The sequence below is a fragment of the Thermobia domestica genome, chromosome 14 (assembly GCF_964235325.1).
Source record: "Thermobia domestica chromosome 14, izTheDome1.hap1.1, whole genome shotgun sequence".
NCBI classification, from domain to species: domain Eukaryota; kingdom Metazoa; phylum Arthropoda; class Insecta; order Zygentoma; family Lepismatidae; genus Thermobia; species Thermobia domestica.
The window spans coordinates 127,556,639-127,584,363 of NC_137467.1; the positions used below are offsets into that span (position 1 = coordinate 127,556,639).

Here is a 27,725-nt window from a genome sequence, read left to right on the forward strand (position 1 = left end):
AATACAATTGTAATGACTACTGATCAAAAGAAGAAAAAGAAGAAGAATGAAGTTTACTACACATAAGATTGAGACTCCAGCTAAGTGATAAGAAAAGATGGATAGGTCTATACAAGGGCGCCCATGTTGTGGTTTCCAAGGGGGGGGAAATATAAGCGAGGTTTCAAATATAGTTTCAAATTTTGCTATAACCAATGTAAAAATTCTATTGGGCTTTCGATATTCTCAAGTACGATTTCCTCTTAGGGGGCGAGCGCCCCTCCTTGTCCCCCCTGATGGGCGCCCTTGGGTCTATAGATACTTTTCTATAAGGAAAAGCTCTAGAAAAGGGAGGATACGCTATTGATCCAGTTCCTGGTCTATTTTCTGCAATTCTTGGAGTTAAAAGTAGGACAAGAATGAGTTTAGTAATGAGATTTTTGTATTGTTTAGATGGGAGAAGGCTCTATTACCTAGGTAATTGGCCCTAGTATGAGAGGAACTAATAGCTTTCTAAAATACCCGATTATAATTGTTATATTGATACTATTGTTGATATTATGAAAATAATATAAAAATGAGTGGACAGTAAGTACTAAATTATAAGTTTGATCAACTCCGATTAGTCCACGTTGATGATGCAGTTCTGCTCAAATAGGAAAACTAAGTGATTTGCCTACTATGTTATAGTGTTGGATGGTAGAACTTCGAGCATCTCAGGTAAAATATTTTCTTCAACAATGGAATGAATTTTTAAATCTTCATATTTAAATCTTTCATTCTTTTTTCATTATTTTAAGTTTGTAAAGAACAAAATATTGAAACTATGCTTATTAGTAATTTTTCTCTTTTGTTTAAATCTTTCATAATATCGAATATGTTGAAATGGCACAAGTATATTCGAGGAAACGTCAATTACAGAATATGAAATATCACTTCAAATTCAATTTTGCCTACATACAACTCTGAAACTGAATTAAAACAATGAGTGCTACATGTTTAAACTTAGTTTTCTAAATACCAGTATATTATTATATTAATATCGTTCATGGTCTCGAGAAACAGAAAAATAGCAATATAATAAAAAGTTAAGTTTTCTAATTATATTTTATTTTTCTTTGACCAAATATAACATAGAGATTTTTCTATTTCTATAGGAATAACCAAAAGACATTTTAATCTACTTTGTGAAATACCCCAAAAGTTCCAAAGCTCGTCATAGTATTTGTAATAAAATAATGTAAGATGTGAAACTATAAGAAAGTTTTTGTGATAATCCAATTTTCCATTTGTGACATGTATGATGCTTTGCTGCTTTATGTGTCGCCACTTTGATTAACTAAATACGCTTTCTCATACTGCATTTCTAGTCAAGAATCATTATTATGAAACGCTGATGCTTGCAGTACTACACCAGGAAATGCGCAACTTCATTTCTGCCGTCCACTGCCATTCATCTTCGGCTTTTTGTAACCATGTGGGATTTCTTCGTATGTCTAAACATAAACACAAAATATAAGTATCTATTTATCTGAATCGATGTTCATAGCTATAACTATATATAAATCTTATTTATCTATTTATACTTCTATGCTACATTTTCAAAAGTTCGTTAAAAAGTTCGTCATTGGATTCTCTGTCTGTGTGTGTGTCTGCCTGTTATTTGCGAGTTTTTCGATTTTAAATCTTCCATCCGATAGAGCATCAAAAACTATCTGAGAAAGTGATAGAGTTTTTCGCGTCACTCTTACTGTTCCTTAGATATTGGCCAAAAAAGGTTCCAATTTCGGGAGACTTACTGCGCCATATCTCGAGAACCGTAACTCATAGATAGATGATATTAGTGTTGATCAATACCTAATAGTCTGGAGGAAATCCATCGAAACTAAAAATTTCAGTATGTCTAATGTTTCTCGGTGGCTTTTACCTAATTTGAGGGTGCTGAATCTGAATCTGCCGGGTTTACAAATGTACACCTTGAGCGTTTCGAGTAATTCAAGATGGCGGCCAATATGGCGGCTGTAAAATTGATAGGAATATTTTTGTATATTTTATCAAGATGGGTATCAAATTATATGTTTTTTGGGTTGCAGATTCCAATAATAATGTCAAAAATGTTATGAAATTGATACAAATCGAGGTATTCAATATGGCGGCCGTAGAATTGACAAGAATATTTTTGGAGTATTGTATCGACATGGGTATCGAATTATATGTTTTTTGGGTTGCAGATTTTAATAGTTACTTCAAAAACCTTATGAAATTGATAGAAATCAATATATTCAATATGGAATATTCAGATTCGCGATCCTCGAGCTAGGTACATACTTAGAACAATATCTGATACACTGAAATTTTGGATTGGGTGTTGATGCTTTCTCCGTCACCGCAACTCACCTTTTTTGCGCTCCAGAACATTTTCCCCCCATATTTTGGGCTTCTCTATATTTATTTACAAAACCATTCCTTTCTGTGTGCAAAAGAAAACAAACACAAGCTTAGATTTGAAGATTTTCTTATATTTTTTCTTGGACGTTTTCTTAATCAAGAATTATGTTGCTGGCCACATTAATGCAAAATATGTACATTTACAATACAAGATTGCCGATGTTTCTATGTTACTCCGCAACAAAATAATAAATATCACAGATCAGTCACTTGTCAGTCTTCGTCAGAAGAAGTATCCATGTTTTCGTCTTCTAGATTCCTAGTATTTTGACGTGTGAAGATATTCTGACATCGTTTAGAGGCTTCACAATTGCAGAAGTCAGTGCAGCTATTATGATTTTCCACACAGCCACAACGTCCTTTACACATGTTTTCAGAAAAACAGCCGCAACTCACCATCTTGAAGGTGTCTTTCGGTGCCAACACAGTTCCCGGTGGTACAGTAACTGGTTCCAATGTTTCGTTCAACTCATCATGATACCACCCAAAATGTGTCAGATTCATGTCTGGTGGGTCTGATTTATCTGCTTGTTTCCAAATACAAGCCTGGAAATGAGCTATTTTTACATTTTCAAAGAATGCCTCCTAAGTTGGTGGCAAGCTCTTCAATTTCCGGATATGTACCGCACACTTCTTTGATAATTTCTTCAGCCAGACATCTCTTCTGATATCAGACATTGTAGGGCCAGTTTTCCTACTACCATAGCAAGAAGCTATAAACTCAGTTGCCTCCTGAATCACATCTTCAAGTAGTGATGTCTTATTTCCAAACTTTCCAAGCTCCTTCCCACTTTGTAGTACTTTCATTGCCTTCTGCTTTCCAATACCATAAAGAGTAGGAACTGTATCGCAGCCAGAAAGAGAATGAAGTGCTAGTAAATTTGAAACAATATCACGGTGTTTGGACTCAGACAATCCAATTTCAATAACCCCTCTATGACTTTGAGTTGCCTCCATAAAAATGTTACAAGTAAGTTTTTGTGTGTGGTAGTGGTGCATCAGGAGGAGAAGAACATCCGTGTTATCACTAATTAGCTACATTTATTGTACAATTTCTGTCCAGCTGATTGGCTACCATCACTACTTGTGTGATAATTATACATCAGCCTCTTCGTGAGGTGTTTTTCATATCTGGGCGTTTCTTGATACAATCAGCAGTTATTTCTGTTGTAACATCTTCTGGTCCAGTGATAAATAGGCTTTTGGTGGAATCTGATGGCAACCCTTCTGTCATTAGATACTTGCAGATCAGCTGTATTCAGCACAACTTGTTGGGAGGGCAAGGACGTGTTGAAAGACAATTTATGATACCTGCTACATGTTGATCCTGTTATGAAGCTTCTTATTCCTCCTTTGGCGCTGTACTCCTTAGTCAAATATCAGGTACACGTTGCATTTGTTCAATTTTTCAAGCACATATGACCGATACAATTTTATAAAGTCAAGAACAGTTCCGTTAGATGGCCAGTTGATCACCCAAAAAACAGCACAACCATCAAGTATGATAGCATCTTCGTGCTTGTACCATCTCATAGACTTCTCTACCTGTAATATTTGTTTCAGTTTTGACTTACTTTTTCAAAACTTGGGAGTCCCATATTCATCAAACAAAGATGTGAGGACAGCGGCAAGCTCATATGAAATCACTCCTTTAGCATCAATATCTCTTGTAGATGTGAGACAAGAGTTCTGTGTCAATGACACCAATCCAATACTAGCTGTTCTTTTGACGTCATCGCAGCAAATATTACGAACCATTGTTTAGATTGGATCGTGAAAACGAGTTGGTAGTTTTTCTTCGTAAGAACACAACGCCTTCTCACCTATCTCAACAGCATTATCAACATTCACTTTCTGGGAACAAATTTTCCCTGTCTTACACAATATTCACAATAGTTTTTGGGTGATCATCGGTCTTCAGAGGATCTATACAATGAGACAGCTTTTAGTTTAAATTAATTCAGTCTGCAGCATCTCCTTTTACTCGAGATGGCATTCCTCCCTTATGTTTAGTTATTTCCATATCTCGTCCAGCATCTCTCATGACATAAATGTCATTTACTAAACGACTGCAGGTGTGAAGGCTTAAAGCCCATCGCTTCATTGCGATGGATTTAGTGTAAGTCCGATTATTCCTATTGGTCCATGGCCATAACGCATAAATGTATTCTCAATGAACATGTCTAACAATATAGCATTCCAAATACCTGGTTTGTGACGCAGAACATATTCGCCTTTCATAAATCGTTCTAGTATTACACTTAGAAGTGTCTCTTATTTTGTTTCTGAGATATTTTTCCTAAATTCAATGAAAATGCTACCATCTGTGAGCACAAAATTAAGATTTTACGATTTACTATTACTCATGTCAGTAAATATTTTTTTCAAAAATAGGTTTCAGAAATGACAACATAAACTTTTTTGCAGCCGCCATATTGGGCGCCATATTGAATATCTCGATTTGTATCAATTTCATAACATTTTGGACTTTATTATTGGAATCTGCAACCCAAGAAACATATAATTTGATACCCATCTTGATAAAATATACAAAAATATTCCTGTCACTTTTACAGTCGCCATCTTGAATTACTCAAAATGCTCAAGGTGTACATTTGTACACTCGGCAGATTCAGATTGAGCACCCTCAAATGAGCTAAAACCGCTGGAAAACATTAGACATACTGAAATTTTTGGTTTGGTCCAAAAGTAGGGTTTTTCCTCCAGACTATAAGAGAACAGTGAACAGTTTTATATTAAACAGTAACAGGTGGCAAATGGCCAACTACCCACCGTTTCCCAGATATTCGCCAAAAAAGGGGATTTTTCAGTTATTATTCTGTATTTGTTCCTTCAAAGCACAAATACTTCATTTTAGTTCTAGACGATTGACATTAATCTTAATTTTCTGCTTTAGAAGTGAGATTCTGATTTCAATCAAAATTTTCATATTCATAATAAAAATGTGTTATAAAATGTTTAAAAAAGGACAGAATATCATGAACGTAAATACAGCGTTTTTTAAATGGGTTTATTATTATTATTATTATTATTATTATTATTATTATTATTATTATTATTATTATTATTATTATTATTATTATTGGGGTATGTTTAGTACAAGGGGTCCAGAAGCGCGTAAAAAACACAAAATTTACAGGAGAAATGGGTGATGCAAGTGCTTAAACGTAACATAACCAAATCTAACCTAACCTAACATAAACTAACGTAAGCTAACCTGAACTAACCTAAACTAACGTAATATTAGTAGAAATAAGCGAAATTCTATGATTTTTTGGAAAATTATGCGGGACTAATATAACGTAAACTAAACTAACCTAACGTAACCTAAACTAGCCTAACATAACTTAAACTAACCAATCCTACCCTAAACTAACCGAATGTGAACAGAAATTACCAAAATTTGTAACATTTTTTAGAGAAAAGAGCTGGACCCCTTCTGCTAAACATAGGCCTTATTATTAAATATAGCCTAATGTTAATGTGTGTGTGTGTTTAGTTTACAACATCTTAGGTACGGTTGAAGGTGATGCAATAGAATTTTCTGTAATGATTCAGTACTGAGAGACAATTGTAAAACTACCTCTGTAAAGAGCTGGTGGAGTTGGTTAAAAATCTAGTTGCAATCGCCTTGGGGTTCGATGTATTCACCACACAACACTCAATTAAAAGCCGTCTGGTAGACTGTATTGTCCCGCAATATTATTATTATTACTGCGGGCGTTACTGGTCATCATGCTTCTTAATTACTGTATTATATTGTGTTTTACATGGAATAAATACTTGCGAATTTTATATAATAATTTGAACCTTATTTACATTATTACGATCCTTGGTTTACGATAGAAAAACATGCGTGCTCAGCATAATCAGTTTCCATTCTTAAATAAAGATACAGAGGCGAATGTAATAATTCACGCGCACATTTGAGATTTGGAAAAATGTTCAGCGAATCGGTCATGGTAAATTAGTGAACTGAAACAAGCACTATTAGACAATATGCTGTCAAAGCAGTCATTAGCTAATTCGATAGAGCTCTGACTTTCAAACTCTCAAATTACGACTTCGAGTTTAGGTCACATAGAATTTTCAAGGAACTAAAAAGGTCGCCATACAGAGATAGTAAGCCATACGGAAACCATATTGGTGTTGATCAATATCTAAGAGGATTGTGAACATTTTGGTAGCAAATAGTAACCAATCGCCATTGAACAATTTGCCGCCGTTCCCAAATATTAGCCGAACAATTTCGGATTTCGGGTAAGTCATAAGGGGTTATATTTTGGAGCATTGCCAACTGGTTGATGTTAGGCGATGTTACATCTTTTTAAGTATAAAACACATAGGTTTTCATTCTATATGATTGTTTATTCAACAATATAATTTATTTTTCTTCCTTTATAAACCTTTTATGCAACAGAACCTTGAGTAACACAAATAGTGATATAATGGAGCGAGAAGCAAGTCCTATATGACAATTAAATTACGTATAACAAATAGTTTCTTTAAAGTAATATGACATTTCCAGTACATGCAATGATATAGTAGTTTCTAGGTTACAAAAATATATTTTATATCAGAAATTGCGTGAGTTTGGTGAGAGGAGGGTGGTTACAGAATATTGATTGTTATATTAGTTAAATATAGGGTTCGGACAAAAACCTAAATGTTTTCAAATTGAAATTGTGACCAGATTAGTTGTTTCACATATGACTGTGTTATTTCCGAATTGAATTGTATCTCAAACCATTTTGCTACAACAATAGTTTATTACAATATCGCTCCTACCTTTTGAAAATAATATTTCTGAAATGTTTTTCCCATATCTGAGAACCATATTCACAAGTGGCGTAACGGAAAGATTGTTTCTACTTTCCTCCTTCTTTTCAGATTAATTCTGCGCATATGTCACTATTGATGTTGATTATGACATTGTAGTAATCTTGCCATAACATGTTACTATGAAGTGTTGGTTAGCTGAACATTGAGTATTCATCATAGAGGTTTGGAAAACAATGAGGGAATGACTGTAGTTCAGAGTACATTTCGACGGCAATGTTCATCAGAACTACAGCATTCCAAGCCGTCATAACAGAGTGATGTTGATTGGAAAAGTTTGGGAAAGAGCTTGACCCGGAAAGAAGAGACTTTCGGGAAACCAATGTAGTTTTCAAACTCCCGAGAATATTGACGTTGTTCTGTTATGGAAAATTCACCGTATTTGCAGCAAAACATACAAGTGCCCATTGAGTTTCAGACTGCTCTGTAAGCATTAAGCCATTTAGATCTTAATTTCCACCCATAAAAACTGCTGCAGCAATAGGATGTCGCAAATTAGGGAATTTGCAGTCTTTGTTACAATAATTTGAACATTTCTAATGAGGAAATTGTTTGAAAAATGTAATATTCAGAAAAAAAGCGGTATGTATCGTGCCTATTTATAGTAACCAAAACACTTCGGGTCATATTTCAGCTGGAAATAAAATATTTACAAAACATTTAGTCTCATCAAAACATCAATTTGCAAACAGAAAAGCTTTTCTGTTGGACCCTGTAGCACAAGTCAAAAATCCTTAAAAATTCTTCCTTCTTCAAAATGTTAGAGTTAACGCCTATTTTGATTTACGTATGTGAAGTTGGCCCCACCACTTTCAAATTTCGATTCGAAACTGAAGCCAATCGATTGTTTTTCGTTTGTTATTGATTGTTTTGAAGAAAAAATCCTTTGTTTCGAAAAACGTACAGAAATATTCAAAAAATAAAGTTGGGGGGCCAACTTCACACTAGCCCCCCACTTTCAAATTTCGATTCGAAACCGAAGCCAATCGTTTGTTTTTCGTTTGTTATTGATTGTTTTGAAGAAAAAATCTTTGTTTCGAAAAACGTACGGAAATATTCACAAAATAAAGTTGGGGGGAGTTCCTTCACGCTGCCCCCCACTTTCAAATTTTGATTTCAAACTAATGCTAATCGTTTGTTTTTCGTTTGTTATTGATTGTTGTGAAGAAAAAATCGTTTGTTTCAAAAAAGTTACGGAGATTTCACTAGATAAAATTTAGGGGTAGGCAATTTACCGTTGGGCTCTCTACTATGAAATGTCGACTCAGAACTGAAGCCAAACGTTAGTTTCTCGTTTGTTATTGGTTATTTCGAAAAAAAAACGTTTTTTCGAAAAACGTACGGACATATTCATAAAATAAAGTTGGGGGACACTTCACGCTGCCCCCCACTTTCAAATTTCGATTCGAAACAGAAGCCAATCGTTTGTTTTTCGTTTGTTATTGATTGTTTTGAAGGAAAAACCGTTCGTTTCGAAAAACGTACAGAAATATTCAAAAAATAAAGTTGGGGGGAGGCAACTTCACACTAACCCTTCACTTTCAAATTTCGATTCGAAACCGAAGCCAATCGTTAGTTTTTCGTTTGTTATTGATTGTTTTGAAGAAAAAATTGTTTGTTTCGAAACTGTTACGGAGATTTTCACTAAATAAACTTTGGCGGTTGGCGATTTCCCGTTGGGCTGTCTAGTATGAAATGTCGACTCAGAACTGAAGCCAATCGTAAGTTTTTCGTTTGTTATTGATTGTTTTGAAGAAAAATCGTTTGTTTTGAAAAACGTACGGACATATTCACAAAAAAAGTTGGGGGGTCTTCACGCTGCCCCCACTTTCAAATTTTGATTCCAAACTAATGTCAATCGTTTGTTTTTCGTTTGTTATTGATTGTTTTTAAGAAAAATCGTTTGTTTTGAAAAACGTACGGACATATTCACAAAAAAAGTTGGGGGTCTTCACGCTGCCCCTACTTTCAAATTTTGATTCCAAACTAATGCCAATCGTTTGTTTTTCGTTTGTTATTGATTGTTTTAAAGAAAAAAAATGTTTGTTTCGGAAAAGGTACAGAAATATTCAAAAAATAAATTTGGGGGGCCAACTTCACAATAGCCCTCCTACTTTCAAATTTTGATTCGAAACCGAAGCCAATCGTTTGTTTTTCGTTTGTTATTGATTGTTTTGAAGAAAAACCCGTTTGTTTCGAAAAACGTACAGAAATATTCAAAAAATAAAGTTGGGGGCCAACTTCACACTAACCCTCCACTTTCAAATTTCGATTCGAAACCGAAGACAATCGTTAGTTTTTCGTTTGTTATTGATTGTTTTGAAGAAGAAATCGCTTGTTTCGAAAAACGTACGTACATATTCACAAAATAAAGTTGGAGGGGACAACTTCACGCTGCCCCCCTCCACTTTCAAATTTCGATTCCAAACTAATGCCAACCGTTTGTTTTTTGTTTGTTATTGATTGTTTTGAAGAAAAAATCGTTTGTTTCGAAAAACGTACGGACATATTCAAAAAATAAAGTTGGGGGGCCAACTTCACGCTGCCCCCCACTTTCAAATTTTGATTCCAAACTAATGCCAACCGTTTGTCTTTTGTTTGTTATTGATTGTTTTGAAGAAAAAATCGTTTGTTTCGAAAAACGTACAGAAATATTCAAAAAATAAAGTTGGGGGGCCAAGTTCACACTAGCCCCCCACTTTCAAATTTCGATTCGAAACCGAAGCCAATCGTTTGTTTTTCGTTTGTTATTGATTGTTTTGAAGAAAAAATCGTTCGTTTCGAAAAACATACGGAGATTTTCACTAAATAAAATTTGGGGGTTGGCAATTTCCCGTTGGGCTCTCTAGTATGAAATTTTGACTCAGAACTGAAGCCAATCGTTAGTTTTTCGTTTGTTGTAGGTTGTTTTGAATCAAGAATGCTAAGAATATAAGTATTTTCTGTACCCTAATATCTCTACTAAAACCAGATCCGAAATAAATCTGTCACTTATAATTTCAATAATAATTGAAAAAAAATATCACACCATAAAAACCAAATTAAATCACATGGTGTACACGTGACACTGTCATTCGTTTAATGTGTAAGGAGAGGATGAAACGCTATTGTTTTATTCAATCTTTGTTAATCTCACATACTACCGTATTACTCTCTGTCTCCTCAATTTGTAATATATATAGCAATTATAAAGCATCGCATTATTATCTAATCTATATGTGTTGTACTATTTCAATTCTAATTTTTAACGTTTAAAATAAAAGAATGAACTACTAGTTTATTATCTAGTCTATATTCGATTTCGCGATTTAAGACCTTCCTGGAGCAACGTACTATGCAAAAATAAGCATTTATCACACACACACACACACACACACACATATATATATATATATATATATATATATATATATATATATATATATATATATATATATATATATAGGGTGTAACAAAAAGATAAGGCAAAATTTAGGGGGTGGATCCCTTATGGGTAGACAAGCAAAAAAGTTTATATCACTATATGTCAGCAAATGCATCGTTACAGAGTTATGGCCATTGTGCCGTCTGATGCTGTTAACAATCAAATTTTGGTCGCCCCTTAACATGACTCAATTTAAACTTCAATAGTTCACCCACTAATTAAGCTAGGAAGGGAATTTTAATATCAATGTGTTTCTGAAGAATGAAGCTTTCGGCTGATATATATTTCATGTATGGGGAGGGTACCACGGTAAACAGGGGAGGGTAACTACGTGTTTTTTTCGTTTGTTTCTTGCATCAGGATTTTGGGGAAGGCATTCATTCCCCAGGGGCGTCATTTCATATTTCGCTTCAGGCTGGCAACAGCACCACCGACATAAGACTTTCACGTTTTGCACTAGTATATTAGTAGACAATTGATTAAAGTAAATGTATTCCTCAAACCCTTGAGAAGGGAATTGCCCACTCCTGGCCTCCTAAATGACGCCCCTGTCCTTCCCCCTTCGGGGTACACTCAAAAAAGTTGGTATGTGAAGCAATAAAGTAGTCCACTATATGAAACCCCAAGGGTGTGGTTTGTTGATGCCAATTTGTATTCTTTGCTCTGATGATGCACATTTTGTGTTCGTAATTGGACTGATTTCAACAAAATCGTAGACTCTCACAATGGGAACTCTGGTGACACACTTAATTACCACAGAGTCATGATTCATACATCGTTGGAAACTCTAAAGAACGCAGATCTCAACGAGGCCTCCTCCCCCATACATTCAACAAGTACGCATATAGGGGTATTAGCATGTAGTGAACTACTTCATTGCTTTCTAAACCAATTTTTATGAGTGCACCCCAAGGGGGAAGGAATGCCATCTCCAAAATCCTGATGCAAAAAAAGAAGAAGAAGAAGAAGAAGAAGCTTCGCACCCCCGTCCGTAGAAGTACTGTCAGATACATGAAATACATATCGGTGGGATGCTTCATCCTTCATAATCACATTGATACCAAAATTATCTTCCTACTTTAATTAGAGAGTAAGTTATAGAAATTTAAATTGAATCACATCAAGGGGCGACCAGAATGTATTCTACAGCATGAAACGGCTCAATAGCACCCCTAGCTTTATTTTTTGAATATTTCTGTACGTTTTTCCAAACAAACAATTTTTCTTCAAAACAATCAATAACAAACGAAAAACAAACGATTGGCATCAGTTTGGAGTCGAAATTGAGAAGTGGGGGCTAGTGTGAGGTTGACTCCCCAAACTTTATTTTGTGAATATGTCGGTATGTTTCTCGAAACAAATGACCATTTCTTCAAAACAATCAATAACAAACGAAAAATAAACGATTGGCTTCAGTTCTGAGTCAACATTTCATACTAGAGAGCCCAGCGGGAAATTGGCTACCCCCAAATTTTATTTAGTGAAAATCTCCGTAACTATTTCGAAACAAACGATTTTTTCTTCAAAACAATCAATAACAAACGAAAAACAAACGATTGGCTTTAGTTTGGAATCAAAATTTGAAAGTGGGGGGGCAGCGTGAAGTTGGCCCCCCAACTTTATTTTGTGAATATGTCCGTACGTTTTTCGAAACAAACGATTTTTTCTTCAAAACAATCAATAACAAACGAAAAACAATCGATTGGCTTCAGCTTCGAATCGAAATTTGAAAGTGGGGGGGCCAACTTCACATACGTTTTTGATTTTACTATTATATTTCTTATTATAGTAATTTTATTTTTATTTATGTATTTGAAATATAATTCCAGGTACACCTGAATGACAGTTTACACTGATATATATATATATATATATATATATATATATATATATATATATATATATATAGATAGATAGATAGATATATAGATAGATAGATAGATAGATAGATAGATAGATAGATAGATAGATAGATAGATATAAATCAATGTGACAATAACATAAATGACAGCAATAATAAAACTAGTAACATCTAAGAAATAACAAGAGTGGTTAACAATAGTGGGTTTTATGTAAGTTCAGAATTAAACAAATGGACGGTTCGTTATCACGGTGCGAACGTGTTTGAGTGGTGGTATTTCGGAACTACAATTGTGGGAGTAGTGTTCGGACCTGAGTTAGCGAAGTGTAAGTTTATACAAATATTTAAGTTTATACAAGTATGTCAGGTCTTTGAATACTTTGTGTTCTTAAAAGCTCCAAAACGTACTATTGAAACGAAATAGTTTAGTACTGAAATTAACTTCGATATTATGGTAGGAGCTGTCATTGTCCACATATGTGAACAATCAGACGCGCTAACTTCAGGGGTACTCCAGTGCTCCAGCACACCTCATTATTTTCGTGGAGTCGTCTGCGCCTACACAAAAAAGAAGAAAGAACCAGTTGAGAATGCTCCAAGAGCATTGACAGAATGGACTTGAAAAGAATTATTTTTCTTATTAACTTGTACAAAATTTATACCTATTGTTCTACGTACTTTATTATTATACTCATTAAAGAATTCTTGTAACATAACCATCCATTTATAATTTCCTTGCGTACTGAATTTTTTTCCACACGTTTACTTTAAGACTTGTGTTAAAACGTTCTACGATATCTTGTTTTGCGAAGATACAAGCTCAAAATGGAGGACTCAAAATTGAAAATTTCGCAAAATATCATCTCTCTATGACTTACGGTTCTCCAAATATGGCTCCTTAAATCTCCCGAAATCCGAACTTCCTGGCCAATATTTGAGAACGGTGGCCATTTGGCCGCTGACTATCGGATACTATTTGGTATCAAAACGTTTACCATCCTCTTAGATACGATCAACACCAATATCATCTCTCTATGACTTACGGTTTCCGAGATATAACTCCTTAAATCTCCCGAAATCCAAACGTTCATGGCCAATATCTCGGGAATGTGAGAGTGACACAAAAAATTCCATTTCTTCTTTGAGATAATTTTTGATGCTTTATCGGATGGAGGGCTCAAAATTTAAAAATTCGCAAATAACAGAAACACACACACAGAGGCATAGAGAATTCAACAACAAACTATTTAAGTTCGTTACAAACTCTCTACTCGATCTAAACTCGAAGTTGTAATTTGAGAATTTGAAGGTCAGAGCTCTCCGAATTAGCTAATGACTGCTTTCACAGCATAGAGTCTAATGATGCTTGGTTCAGTTTAGGAATTTACTATGACTAGTTCTCTGGACATTCCTCCAAATCTTAAATGTACGCGTGAATTATTACGTTCGCTTGAGTGTCTTTATTTAAGAATGGAAACTGATTATGCTGAACATGTATATATTTTGCTGTCAATGTAAATAAGGTTCTAATTATTATATATAAACTTCGCAAGTATTTATTCCATTTAAACACAATATAATACAGTAATTAAGAAGCATGATGACCAGTAACGCCCGCAGTAATAATAATAATATTGCGGTACAATACAGCCTACCAGACAGCTTTTAATTGAGTGTTGTGTGGTGAATACATCGAACCCCAAGGCGATTGCAACTAGATTTTTAATCAACTCCACCAGCTCTTTACAGAGGTAGCTACTTTTACAATTGTCTCTCAGTGCCGAACGATCACAGAAAAGTCTATTGCATCATCGTCAAACGCGCCCACAATGTTGTAAACTAAACACACGCATTAACATTAGGCTACACTTAATAATAATAATAATAATAATAATAATAATAATAATAATAATAATAATAATAATAATAATAATAATAATAATAAACATATTTAAAGAACACTGTCAGTTACGTTCATGAAATTCCATCTTTTTTAACATTTTGTAACACTTCTTTATTACGAATGTGAAAATTTTGAAATCAATATCTCTCTTGTAAAGCAGAACATTAAAACCAATATCAGTCATCTAGAACTTAAATGAAGCCTTTGTGCTTTGAAAGTACACTTATAGAATACAAAATAAAAAATCCAAACATTTTTGTTCAATATGTGGGAAACGATGGGCAGTTGACCAGTGGCCACAGTTAGTATTTGACACCAAAATGTTCACCATTTTCTTAGGTATTGATCAACATAAATATGATCTCTCTATGACTTACGGTTCCTGAGATATGGCTCCTTAAATCTGCCGAAATTAGAACATTTTTTGGAAAATATCTCGGGGACAGTAAGAGTGACGGGAAAAATTCTATCACTTTCTCAGATAGTTTTTGATGATCTATGGAATGCAGGGTCTAAATTGAAAAATTCAATAATAACATATAGACAGACACACACACATAAGAGACATAGATAATTCAGTAACGAACATTTTAAGTTTGTTTAAAAAATAAAAATATAAAATGAGAAAAAGGAAAGGAAAACGTAATTATGCATGTTCACAAGATTGAAGCAACAACTAAATTGAACTCACAACTATGGCTAATTTTTCATCAAACGATTGCCTGTTCAATGAGATACTTTCTTTGCCGTAAAAGTAAGAAATTTTGAAGATTTTTATTTTGAACTAAAGAGAACTGCTTCCTTTAATTTGCTTTGTTGTACGCATTTTCATTATACAATAATGCATGTCCTAATTTTGTTATAATTAATTAAATTCATTTAAACTTTTTCCCTTTCAAAATCTGTAAATGCACAATTTACTGTTCAGAATGACGTGACAAGAACTAGCATAGGGGTTGAAACATAGAACCTCTTGGGTTACTCAGCCATACTCTGATTCCATAATATTTTACACTGTCCAGAAAGAAAAGATAACTGTTTAATTCCGTTCTAAAATACATAAAACTGCATTTTCATTAAACTGAATTTTCAAATATTCCAGGAAAGAATTCCCGCTAAGCCTGAGGTTTCCCACACTGATTTTCACACGGCACTACTGGGAGCCATATCTCATTTTGGAAAAAATTTCTGTCTTGGCAAATGCTATTCAAACACGAGAAGTTCCGTATTCTTGTTAATCTCTAGATGAGTCCTGGAATGCACATTGATTGCGTAGTTGCTGTGCCTATACGTTCTGTAAAAGTTTGGTGCCAAAAGTAACTGTGAGATCCTTATTAACTCTCGTGGTGAGCAGATAATTTAAGTTGTACGTGGTGTGGCAATATTTTTTCTTTAGATACAGTGTTATGGAATTACTTTTATTGAAGATTTATTTTTAAGCGCTATGCTTTACACCATTAGGAGAAAATATCTACATCGTTTTGAAGTAGCTCGGAGTTTCGTTTTTCCACTGTTGATTTCTCTTAAGATTTTTCAGTCATCTGTCAATAACAAAATTCTGCTGCAAGTTGAATTCAAGCAGCTAGCCAAATCATCCATAGTGGTCCAAGTACACTTCCTTGTGTTACTCTGGATGTTACAGGTATAGGCTAGACATCAATCCTACCAACACAACTCTCTGAGTGAGGTCTTGTAGATAGTCAACGGAAGGCTGTAGATTTAACGCAATAGATTTATGTGGTTTGCGTTCTTGCAAACCATACTTATTCTATCTTCAAACACGTTGCTGAGGTTAGTATGCAAAACTATTAATTATGAATCTATAGGGATATATTGATATGGTCATTGGCAAATTTGTAAAGATTTTCTTTGATAATCTACTCACAGATGATAGACATGTTTAACCGAAAGAGATAGATCTTTAGTTGTTTTCAAAATTAGAGAAAGTAGCCTTGAATGAAGCATCTGTTAAAAGAAAGGAAATACGGGAATAAATTAAGATTATATTTAACGTAGAAAGATTAAGTTTATATTTTCAGGGTATGAAACTTTCAGATGAGAGGGACAGTAATACTAACTCAATCTCTGTAGGAGTTGTAGATATATGTGATAACGTGAATAAGTAAAGAACGAGAAACGCGAATGGTATGTTTACATTTAAGAATATGTTATAAAGTGATTCCTTAAATGCTTGTTCTTTCGTTGTCTATCGCACCTGAGTCGCCATTTTACATTACAAGGTGTATAAACCTTATGAGAGTTCATAAGTTTTTAAGGTTGCTGATGCTGATGTCCGAAATTTTGAAATATAATCAAAATTTTGCATTTCGATATTTTTCTGTCCGTGTGACGTCTTATATCGCAAAAGTTATGTCATTTGAAAAAACATGCTATAGTTTACAAGCTCTTCTTATTACGCAGTGTTAGCGCGTCTCTCTATTCTGGTATATTGTATTTTTTTTTTTTTTTACTTTTTTCTCTGATCGGCCTTAAGTCTTTTACATTTACTGTAGCATGGACAATAGGGTGGAGTGAAAAAGAGGCCAACAATTTTTTTTTTTCGAAATTCGATTTTGGATAGGGGGCAAAAGTTGCATCGTATTATAGTACTTTACCATAGAAAATTTCAATTCTCTAAAATATTTTTTAACCGAGGCGCAATGAGCCTTAAGTTTGATAGATTACGTAAATAAGTGAAAAGAGGCCAATTTTTAAAAGTAAATCTAAATTCGAATTTGGATATGGAGCAAAAGTTGCATCATATCGTAGTAAAATTTCATTTCTCTAAATTTGTTTTTAGCCTGGGCTCAATAGGTCTTAAGTTTCCTAGATTTTGTAAACAAATACATGTTTGCTGTGTATTTGTGTAATTATTAGTTCTTTGCTTGAAGTAGACTGTAATTTGAGGGTTAGGATTCGTTGTCGCGACGAGATGAATTTTTAAAGCTACCGAAGTTCATATTCTATGTTACAGGCTACATCAACCCAGAATTCACCACTAAGAGATGACTACCGTCGAGTTCAATCCCACCCACCCTCAACATCAGATTGAATGTTTCGTAAGTTTCATTCGCGTCTTCCTGCAAAATACTGCGACTTTGTCTCAAAAGTAGGCATGTATCTTCTCGAGTCAATTTTGGAACGAATAAAGAAATCGCTCTCTCGTGCCTCACATACTGAAAGAAGCTTCACTAATCTCCACTAGTTGCGTATGACATTTGAACTCAGGGATATCAACACATGTATTTTCTAAAGAGCGAATTTCTTGCAATTTTTCATCTGTCACATGAGTCAGTATTGGCGGTTCTGTTATGTTACACTCAGTCCAGTTTATCATTTCTGTGTAATTATTAGCCTCGAAGTTTCATACTGGTACTTCGAAGGAACGAATTTCAGAAGGTTTAAACTGCTTTTAGGATTGGAATATTTTATCAGCAGCAAGGATTCGTGTAGCTGATCTGTCGTCACCAATCATGACAATGAGAATGTTTTAAGGATTCGCATAGAATGCATTTCTGGAAATTACTTTATTGACTAGAGTCTTGTATGGCTCTTGCAAACATCGCGAAAGTCTTATGGTCAAGAACAAATGGTTTAGCTCCGTATTTGACAAGAGGTTTCAGTTTGATGTTGAACCACACTGGTGCATATACTTTTACCACAAACTTTGTGAGAGTTTTGAGCTCCTCTGAAGGATTTGGCATTGATATATATAGACGCAAAAGTCGGTAAGCCATTGTTAACCAGCAAACATGCCCAAGTTTCCCAGGTTTCTTAATATGCTAGCTTTTATCACAGTTTTCTCTTATGACAGATTGGAGTACTTCACACAAGTACCTCTGATCATAACTGAGATCACTCACATTTAGGAGTATAGAAGGTTCTGAAGAAATCTTTTCGAAGCCGTACACTGAATTTGTTTCACAATTCACTAATGATCTACCAATAGAGCCAGAGAAAGTGTAAGGGCCAGTACTTATACCATCGATTTCTTTTAGTAAATGACGAAGTGGTAGTTCAATGAAATCCAATAAGCATATGCACCACTGCAAGGGCCTCCCTAAATCGTTTTCGAACACTAATCACTCCTTCTTTTGAACCAACATTAATGTTAGTGCCATCGCAGCCGATAGCTACCACATCTGATAGGTCCACATTATTTTCTTGTAATTCGCGGCAGATTAAACTAGCAATATTCTTTGCTGATGCTGATACGGTCAAAGAGGCATAGCCGAGAAATTTGTTACCCGTTTCTTCACGGATACAATAATGTTCTTCCATCTTCATATCTCTAACTCCGGACATCACGAACGTTTGGTCTTTCTTCCAAACAAAATATATGGCACGAGGTTTCACTTTATTAACAGTCTCTTTAGTTCTTACACTTACAGGATTTTTCGCAACCTCTCTTTGAATTTTAATTCTGTCAATTATGTTTTGCGACTGTTCTATTTAAAATCTTCCAAAACCGCAGTAGCAAATACTGCAATTTTTCTTCTAGTTACGCCGGTTTTCTCCTTCACTTTTGCTAATGTTGAGACGAATTTTATCATTTGCGTGCATCCAATCTGCGATTGCTCTCTTGTCTTCTTCAAAGGATACTTCCAACTGAAATAGGATCTCCTCTACCTTCAGTGTGTTCTTTATTGCCTTCCTATCTTGATTCCGAAGATGACAAGTAGTCTGAAGATTCTACAATGTAACTAATAGAATATAATACTCTATGGTTGAAAGCTTCACCGTAATATCGCTTTTTGGCTTTCTTTCCTTCTCTTTTCGTGAATGTCTTTGTCCAAGTAATATCAATAATACCGGATATCATTTTTTACTCACCACTCAGCGACACAACTAGGTTAGTTGTCACCCGGGGCAAGAACTCGCCTTAGCGCCCCGCTTCCCCGACCAACCAAACCAAAACGCTCCCCAACTATACCTGATATTGGCATCATACAGTAGTTCTCCTATTCCATTCTTTCTTGAAATGGTAAAGCTTGATTTCAAAATTGTAGTACATACTTTAATTTTTAGTACAAGATAAAACACTAAACTACTTTGTAACTGATTGACAAATAATCTTAGAGTAGCATGCTTTACACATTCTTAAAATCTTAACGAAATAACTGCAAATCGCAAGTTTTTGAATTATATCGGGATGTGCATATGTGTAGAATGAATCAACAGTCTTTTGCTTTTGAATAGTATATTTAATTATGGCAAACAATCAAGCTGTTGTCTCGAGTATACTCGGACATTTTACAAATCTCTTAAATCGATGTAAGTTAAATGAAAACACAAAAAAGATAGAACTAAAATTTAACCTTGCGGGCTCTTTTGGCTGCAAAAGTTTTTATAGTGTTCTCAAAAGATAACTTTAAGGCTAACTTATGATCTATGGATATGATCCTAAGGTTGATGAGTCGTTGTTATTCTCTTAAGTTTCTGAGGTAATTTTTTTTATGATCTTTAGTTTGCTAAAACATCTTTCCTTGCCTTATAGTGAAAATAAATATTTGCCCAGTTTTGCGCCCCCCAATTTGGCGTCCAGGGCACAAGCCCCGTTTCCTTCCTTAGTTACGTTACTGTCACCACCAACCAAACTATTGTACTATTGACAATACTACCAAAAATTCATTGTACGGTATAAGAAGACTTATTAAATAGCAAAAACCTTCTTTATGACAAACTCGCAAAATGCTTGTAGTTGATCACTTTTCGTCTTATTATTTCCAAGTTGCAGGACCACTGCGCCCCGACTAAAAATAATTTTAGAGAATTAAAAGTACATGTTATTATCTATTGACAAAGGATACATATTTGCTCTCTATCCACAATACACATTACAATCTACTTTCAGCGAAGATTTGCTAAATAGTTACATAGCAAACGGAAATTGATTTGCAAAATCTCAAATTTAAAGCCCCTTGCGCCCCGGCTAAAAATTATTTTAGAGAATTGAAATTTTCTATGGTAAAGTACAACGATATGATGCAACTTTTGCCCCCTATCCAAATTCGAATTTCAAAAAAAATTTTTTTAGCTCCACCCTAATGGACAACTTCAGTTAAGAAATCCAATTTCGCATCTATTATCCCTTCTAGTATATGTGTCTACTGCAATAGCCCCCCCCCGTCTTGGTGGGGACCTCAATGCAGTCTGCTTGAACCTTTTGTGTTTGAACTGGGTCGTTGACTATCGGAAGGAAAGAGTAAGACGGGGAACGCAGAAGGTCAATTCCAGAGACTTATGGTATGAAACAATTTTTTGGATGGGACCAAATTCTCTGGAGGAAAGTTTAGTCTCGGACTTGGGCGTATAGGATCGCGCCAGGAGCCTCACTTGGAGGGCCCCATCTTTCCTTCTTATGTAGCATGTAGGAGCCTCACAAAGTATACTGAGTTTCATCTTATTTTTTTCCGCTTTTGTATGACACTCTATTTCCAATGGAATTTGAAAAAGTGCTAACTGAAGCATTATCAATATAACCTGAATTAGAGCTAACACTCACAGATCGAGTATTATGAACAGTTCTAACACAAAAATGAAGTAGTTTCTTCACGAATGTTGTTTCAGTGGAAGCACAAAAGCCTTCAATTATATGTTGAAACATTTTAAGATTTTATTTTATGTTTCTTAATGTATATGTGTACCAAATTTTATTTATAGCCTATGTGTCTCTAGAAAACTAAAAGTTGTTATAAACACAAGGTATATAGTTTATTATATACAGGTATATAGTTTATTAAAGTATATAACACATGTTACTGAATCATATCATGGCACTGCTGGTAGACTCAAAATTAAAGGAAACACAAGAAGCTAACTACTTTCTAAGTTAACAGCGCAACAACTTCTCAAGTTCTTCGGAATATTCACAGAGCTCTTCTAACATCCTTTCAACATTGATAATACTAGAGACATCATATTCCATGCTGAATAACAAAGATTTCCAATATGTCCTGAGACAGGAGAGAGCGCAATTTTGTTTTAATTAATTTCAGTTTTGAGAATACTCGTTCGCAGCACACTTGTGTCCATGTAATGTTAAGGTATATTTATAGGCGACTATATTTATAGGCATATTATTAGAGTGCATTTAATGAACTCGTTTGTTGTATAAAATCAAAAAGAATAACTGATGCACAGGCCAAACATGTGCGACAGGCTATAGACACTAGGGATGGCCAGAGCCGGTTCCTAATGGAACTGGTTTTCGGCCCTGAACGTATTCGGTTCTAGAAGATTCGGTTCCGGAACCGGTTTTTCGGATCCAGGTCTGGAAACGGGTTTCCGGATCCAGGTCTAGAACTGGTACCTAAGATCTGGTTCTGGAACCGGGCTTTCGGATCCAGATCTGGAACCGGTTCTAAAAACCAGATCTCCAAGAACCGGTTCCGCCGGAACCGGAACTTTGTGGCCACCCCTACGCCAAACCCAAGCTGCTGACAGACTGTGAACAGTGTGCTAGATGAAATGGTGGAAGCGACAGGCAGGAGCTCAGGCGGCGGCCGCTTGTCTCATTTGGCTAACCAAACTGGGTAACTGGCAATCTCATTGCCTAAACAGCTCATTGACTGTTGGTGGGCTTCTTCTTCGAGACTTTGGGTGCTTTCAGATCCAGGTCTGGAACCGATTTCTAAGATTAGGTTCTAGAGCCGGGTTTTGGGATCCAGGTCTGGAACCGGTTCCTAAGATCCGGTTCTGGAACCGGGTTTGCAGATGCAGGTCTGGAACCGGTTCCTGACATCCGGTTCTGGAACCGAGTTTTTGGATCCAGGTCTGGAACCTGTTTCGGAGCTGGTTCTGAAAACCGGATCTCCAAGAACCGGTTCCTCCGCCATCTCTACTAGACACTTTCTTGCCCTTCCTTTCCTTCGTAGTCTTCATCGTTGAAAACCTTGATGCATTCCTGTTAGGTAGTTTGTCCACTTTCTTTAAAATTTACACCAACAGATAAAGCTTCGTAAATGTTTGCGAATTATACAAGTTCTTTAGATAGTTGAGCCATACCGAAGTTAAACGTTGTTGCAAGTGCTGCAAATGAATTCTCCGGAAGCCGTTCTTTTATTTCGTTGAAACATTTAGGATCTAGCAACTGCAAATCCTTAAGTAATTCAGAAAGATGTTAAAACCTTTCTTCCACACTGTGTACTCCTAAATTCAAAATCTCATAATAATCTTCCACTTTAAAGAGGTCTAATGGGCTTAAGCCTTTGTCCCTTTCATCAGATGACTTTTTATTAGCCATTCTTTTCTTCTTCGATTTCTTCGATATATTTAGAGAGGGACCCAACAGGAATCCTTGTCCTCCTGCCCTGGCAAGTCCGAGTCTGAGAAAGTTGAAATGACATGGTCAAAATTGTGCTTTCACATGCGTTATATTTTTACACTATCCCAAATCGAGTATGTGAATAAAATAGTCTATAAAATGCATCATTTGCATTTGATGTAGTTCTTTATTTTGATGCAACCTTTCCCCCACGAGCCTTTCAGTTATTGTTGTATATTATTATTATTATTATTATTATTATTATTATTATTATTATTATTATTATTATTCGTTTTGGCAGGTCCTGGGACTAATGAGGATTTTCCTTTTTTTAAATTTTAGGTTTGAGCCTTTCTCTTTTAACTGCCAATATTTCTTTTTTTCAAATCATCAATCAGTTGTGTTATTCTTCCTATTCCTTGCCTTTCTGCTATCTTTTCTTCTATGGCGGTATAAAGGAAACAATTTCTTCGCAAGATGGGTCCAATCCAATTGGCCTTCCTATTAAAGATGTTGGATAGAAGCGTCCTCTTCTCTCCTATCCGTTTCCAAACATCCTTATTTCTCACTCTCTCCGTCCATTTTATCTTCTCCATCTTCCTCCAATACCACATTTCGAAACTCTTTAAATATTTCTTCTCTAACTTCCGTAAGTCTCTGAACCATACAGTCCAATGCTGTAGACCATCTTCTTCCTTAGCCATTTATTAAACCTACTAGGTAAGAGTGATCTTTTCTTGTTGAATGCTTCTTTGGCTATGGCAATTCTTGATGTGGTATCTTTGGTACAGTAACTGTCTCTCGTCAAAATACTTAACAGGTACTTGAAATGATCGACCTCTTCAAGTTATCTTTGTTCTACTCTGACCCACTGTCAACTATTTTGTCAATCATTTCCTGTAGTCTTTTTTTCGGTTCTAGCTATAATAACTATATCATTGGCATATCTGACATTGTCAATGATCTCTCCAATCTTGAAATCTTCAATTCCCATTAATGCCTCCTTCATTAAATATTCACTGTAAATGTTGAATAATTGAGGCGACATACTACATCCTTGTCTAACTCATCTTCCAATCACCAGGCTACTAGTTTTTTCCTTGGGAAATAAGGCTAATGGTTCTGCGATTGCTGTACTTCTTTGCTTGCTTTTTCTTGGGTAATGCCATCATTGTAACATCAAAAAAATCCTTTGCCCATTCTCTACACAGGTAGATCTTGTTAATAAGAGAAGTCAGTACTTTCATTGTATTTTCTCCTAGTCCCTTGAGCAAATCTGCTAGCATGATGTGTCCAGTGGCCTTCCTTCTTCGCATGTCTTTGATGGCTTGTAATACTTCACTTTTCAATACAGTGGGTTCTTTTTCTTCATCATCCACCTCTTCCTCTGTTTCGATCACAAAATCTTTGGGATAGTTCTTCTGGTCATAGAGATCCGTTATGTATTCCTACCAAATTCTAAGAATTCTTTGATGGACATAGGAAACAGCAGTTCACTATCACAAAATCAATTCGTTCAACCACGATTCAGTCATTAGGAAGTTATATTCCAGTAATTTTCTGATATTAATAGCACAGTTCGTGAGTACACTTTTAAGGTAGTTTTCTGATCACTTTATTTTGGACCGGGATTCACATGAACATCACCACACAATGATACTAAATGCAAAATGTGGGATGCCTGGTTTGTCACAGTTTTCTGTCTGAAATAACGCTGTCACAATCACTGTCACTGTTTTCTTGCAATTTATGTTGAACGTTGTAAGCCATACATTTGCAGACTGTACCGAAACAAAACCAAATTATTCTTCATTATATTTCGAGCTCGTAGGTATGTGTGATGCATTTCCAATAATAGATTATAGCTGTAATCTTACCATTGAGATCACAATAAAGAGATAGTACAAATATCCTGCTTAAAACAGGAGCAAAATGTTCACCCATTCATTAATGAGTCGCCCTCTTGCCATGCACGCCACTTTCAAAACGACAATAAATCATATTGGATGTTTTTGAGAGAATCGAAACAATATCATGCAGTCTATTCACTAATATTAGAATATACCCCTGAAGTCATTATATAATCATATTTTATGTGCTTATTTTAATGGGAGTTATCAGCACTTACAATCGACATAACTAGTTCTTTTGTAGATTGAAAGTTACTCGATATTTTTACTCTGTATATTGTCATTTTCAAGTGATCTGAGAAATAAAAGTAAAGAGGAGTGAAGTTAGGTGATTTCATTATCATCATAGGTATTCTGCCCTTATTGCCAGGTCACTTGCCGCAGCTGAGAAGCTTCCATGCTCCACAGTCCTCCGCACAGACAATAAAATTAGGATATGTTGGTAAGTATTTTAATAAACAATGAAGAAATCTTGAGTAATAAAAGAAAAAAAGTACTGAAAAAGATTTTACAATATTTACGTTCCTTTCTATGTTCATTCAAATATAACAATTTTCCTTTCCTTATGACCTCAACTATTATGAAAAGTACATATTCACTATTATAAAAAGTACATACTCAATAATGTCTTGTAAAGTATTTTACAATATCTGCGTTCCTTTTTCTGTTGAATCAAATGTTAACAGAGCTTTCTTTCCACATAAATTTTGTTTTTATTATTCCGTCAACTACTGTCTGTTCCAAATGACAGGTCAAAACAGCAGTAGAAAATTGTTTTTGAAATAACATGTTTGATACTGCAAGGATGCGATGAAAAATTATGATTTAAAAAAATGTCCACGCAGTTACACAACGGCACTATGCTTTCGGAAGCTTGAAATCTCCCTGACTAGTAGCAGAAATTCTGACAATTACGTAACTTTTCTAGAAATTGCAAATTCCCTGACTCTTCCAGGATATCTCGCTCACCTCGCCACTATGTATTGCAAGTTATACAAATCTCCTCATAAGAAAGAGTAACCAAAAGCTTCCTGTAATTTATTTTTAAAGCTGATCCTTCTTTTTCTCATTTCATTTTGTTTCACCCTTCCTTAATTTTTTTCATTTCTGGTCTCGAAGGGGGGGTCGGAGCCCTGGACCCCCCCTTGGCTACGTGCCTGGTAAATACTATATATGTAAGGAAATTTTACGTTTTTTAAAAAAAAATACCTAACCTCCAGCAACATTAATGTGATGAAACGCAACATTGAAACAAACCATAAAGTACATATAGCAAGAAAATCTTAAAGTAAATATCATTTAGTGGAGGTTAAAATCATATTATCATACGTCATTGAAAACTCGAGGCGTTGCCAAAACATATATTTGTATGTATTTAATTTACTAGTATATTATTCAATTGAATTACAACTTATTGTTACATATGATATAAATGCAAATGTTATGGTTAAATTTCAGTAGTTAAAACTGAAAGGAACACAAAGTAATTTCCCCATAATAGTTTTTATTATCTCAGAGTCATAAAAATAACATATAGTGTTATTTTATGAATATTCTATTGTTGCTAGGAAACTTTACAATGTTTGTCAAGGCAAAATCGTGAGGTATGGTAAAGAGAACAGAACATACTAATCCTTAGTAATAACTATTGATTGTCAGTACTGCAAGCAATACAATAGTGCTCATACATACGATATGTTAGTAACAAATTATTAACGTGATAATTTTCCTTTACATCAGCAGGATCTACAAAAAAATTTTCAGAAGAACAAAAGAGATTGTAGTCGTTACTGTTAGTGTTAGAGAATGCGATACTCACGACGTTAGTGCTCCTGCGTGTATTAAGTTATTAATATATGAAAATGTAAAGCCAGAATAACTAGTTTTATAAATAAGATTTAACAGAAAAATCTTACCACTTCTGTAGTATTTGTTAGGATTTAAGGCATAATATAGTTAGTTATTCCACCAGACATACAGAATAACCCAATGCCGTAAGAGTCGGTGGACTACCGATGAGGAACTAGCGACATCTCACCAAAAATTGGCTGCCCGAATCGACGATACGTGGTGGCCCCACTTCCATTTTGAAAGTTATACCACCAGCTACCCACCAGCGGAAAAGACGCGACAAAACGCCAATGAGTCACAAAATTACTCCCCCAAAATATGTTCAATTGCCCATAGGCGTGATGTATTTACATTAAGATAAGTCTAAAAAACAAAAAAAAGTTTTAAAAAATTATACCCGAGGGTGGGCAAGTGTTCATCGTGCCTAGTACCTTATGATTACTAGGCGCGTGTTCTTTGGACTTCGGCACGGAGGCAGTGAATAAAACATTGCCTGTAGAAGGATAAATCATTGAGATCTTTTTAATTTGGCAGAGTACTCCTTTAACCGTGTATATTGATTGAGATAAATGCGTTCCCCATGTAATTTTAAAACAAAATTATGCGTGTCCATTTATTTTATTTCATAGTTCTCCCATATTCACGTTCTAATAATCGGTAACATTCATACAATTATACACACTCATCTCAAGATTTTTCACTTCATGATGTAGAGGCAGAGGTTACTCTTGATCCGTGGAGTTTACTATAGGAATAATTCGTCGAGAAAATATAATATATAATTATAACCGCATGCACATGAAGGCAATAGTTCGTTTGGTATATTCGCGATTCTCCCCGACGAATCGAAGGAACATGGCCCAAAATGAAGTCCTCGCTGCTACGCGGCGGTAACTTCAACATCCCGCCTCTAGATATATGTTTTGACTCGACGAAGAACTGCCATCTGTGCTACACTAACGGCAATCATTCGCGTTGCTATATCAACGATCAACATTTACAGGCAAGTGGGTCACTCGGTGTTGGCGACGTTTACGCCAGGGGAACTTTCCGGGGCGTCAGAGTGCACTTTGCCAGAGACTATGGAACTTCTGCTCGCTTCAACTATGATCTTTTTCGTACATTGTTCTTGTACATTTTTATCACTCGTGATCAATTGCTTCAGAAATGTTTCGACTTCGTTGTTTCAGTAGAGATTCGCAGATAGAAATTTGATCGAGTAA

At 35.2% G+C, this 27,725-nt stretch overlaps 1 protein-coding gene across 1 annotated transcript in view; it reads right to left on the reverse strand.

Annotated features, from left to right (window-relative positions):
• Positions 1-1,189: 1,189 nt before the first annotated feature.
• LOC145670716 (crustapain-like) overlaps positions 1,190-27,725 on the reverse strand; it is a 143,757-nt gene continuing 117,221 nt past the window's right edge. Inside the window, exon 4 of the mRNA XM_081739497.1 lies at positions 1,190-1,475. Coding sequence (XP_081595623.1) covers positions 1,410-1,475 — 66 coding nt within the window. The 3' untranslated portion in view covers positions 1,190-1,409. The remainder of the gene's footprint in view (positions 1,476-27,725) is intronic.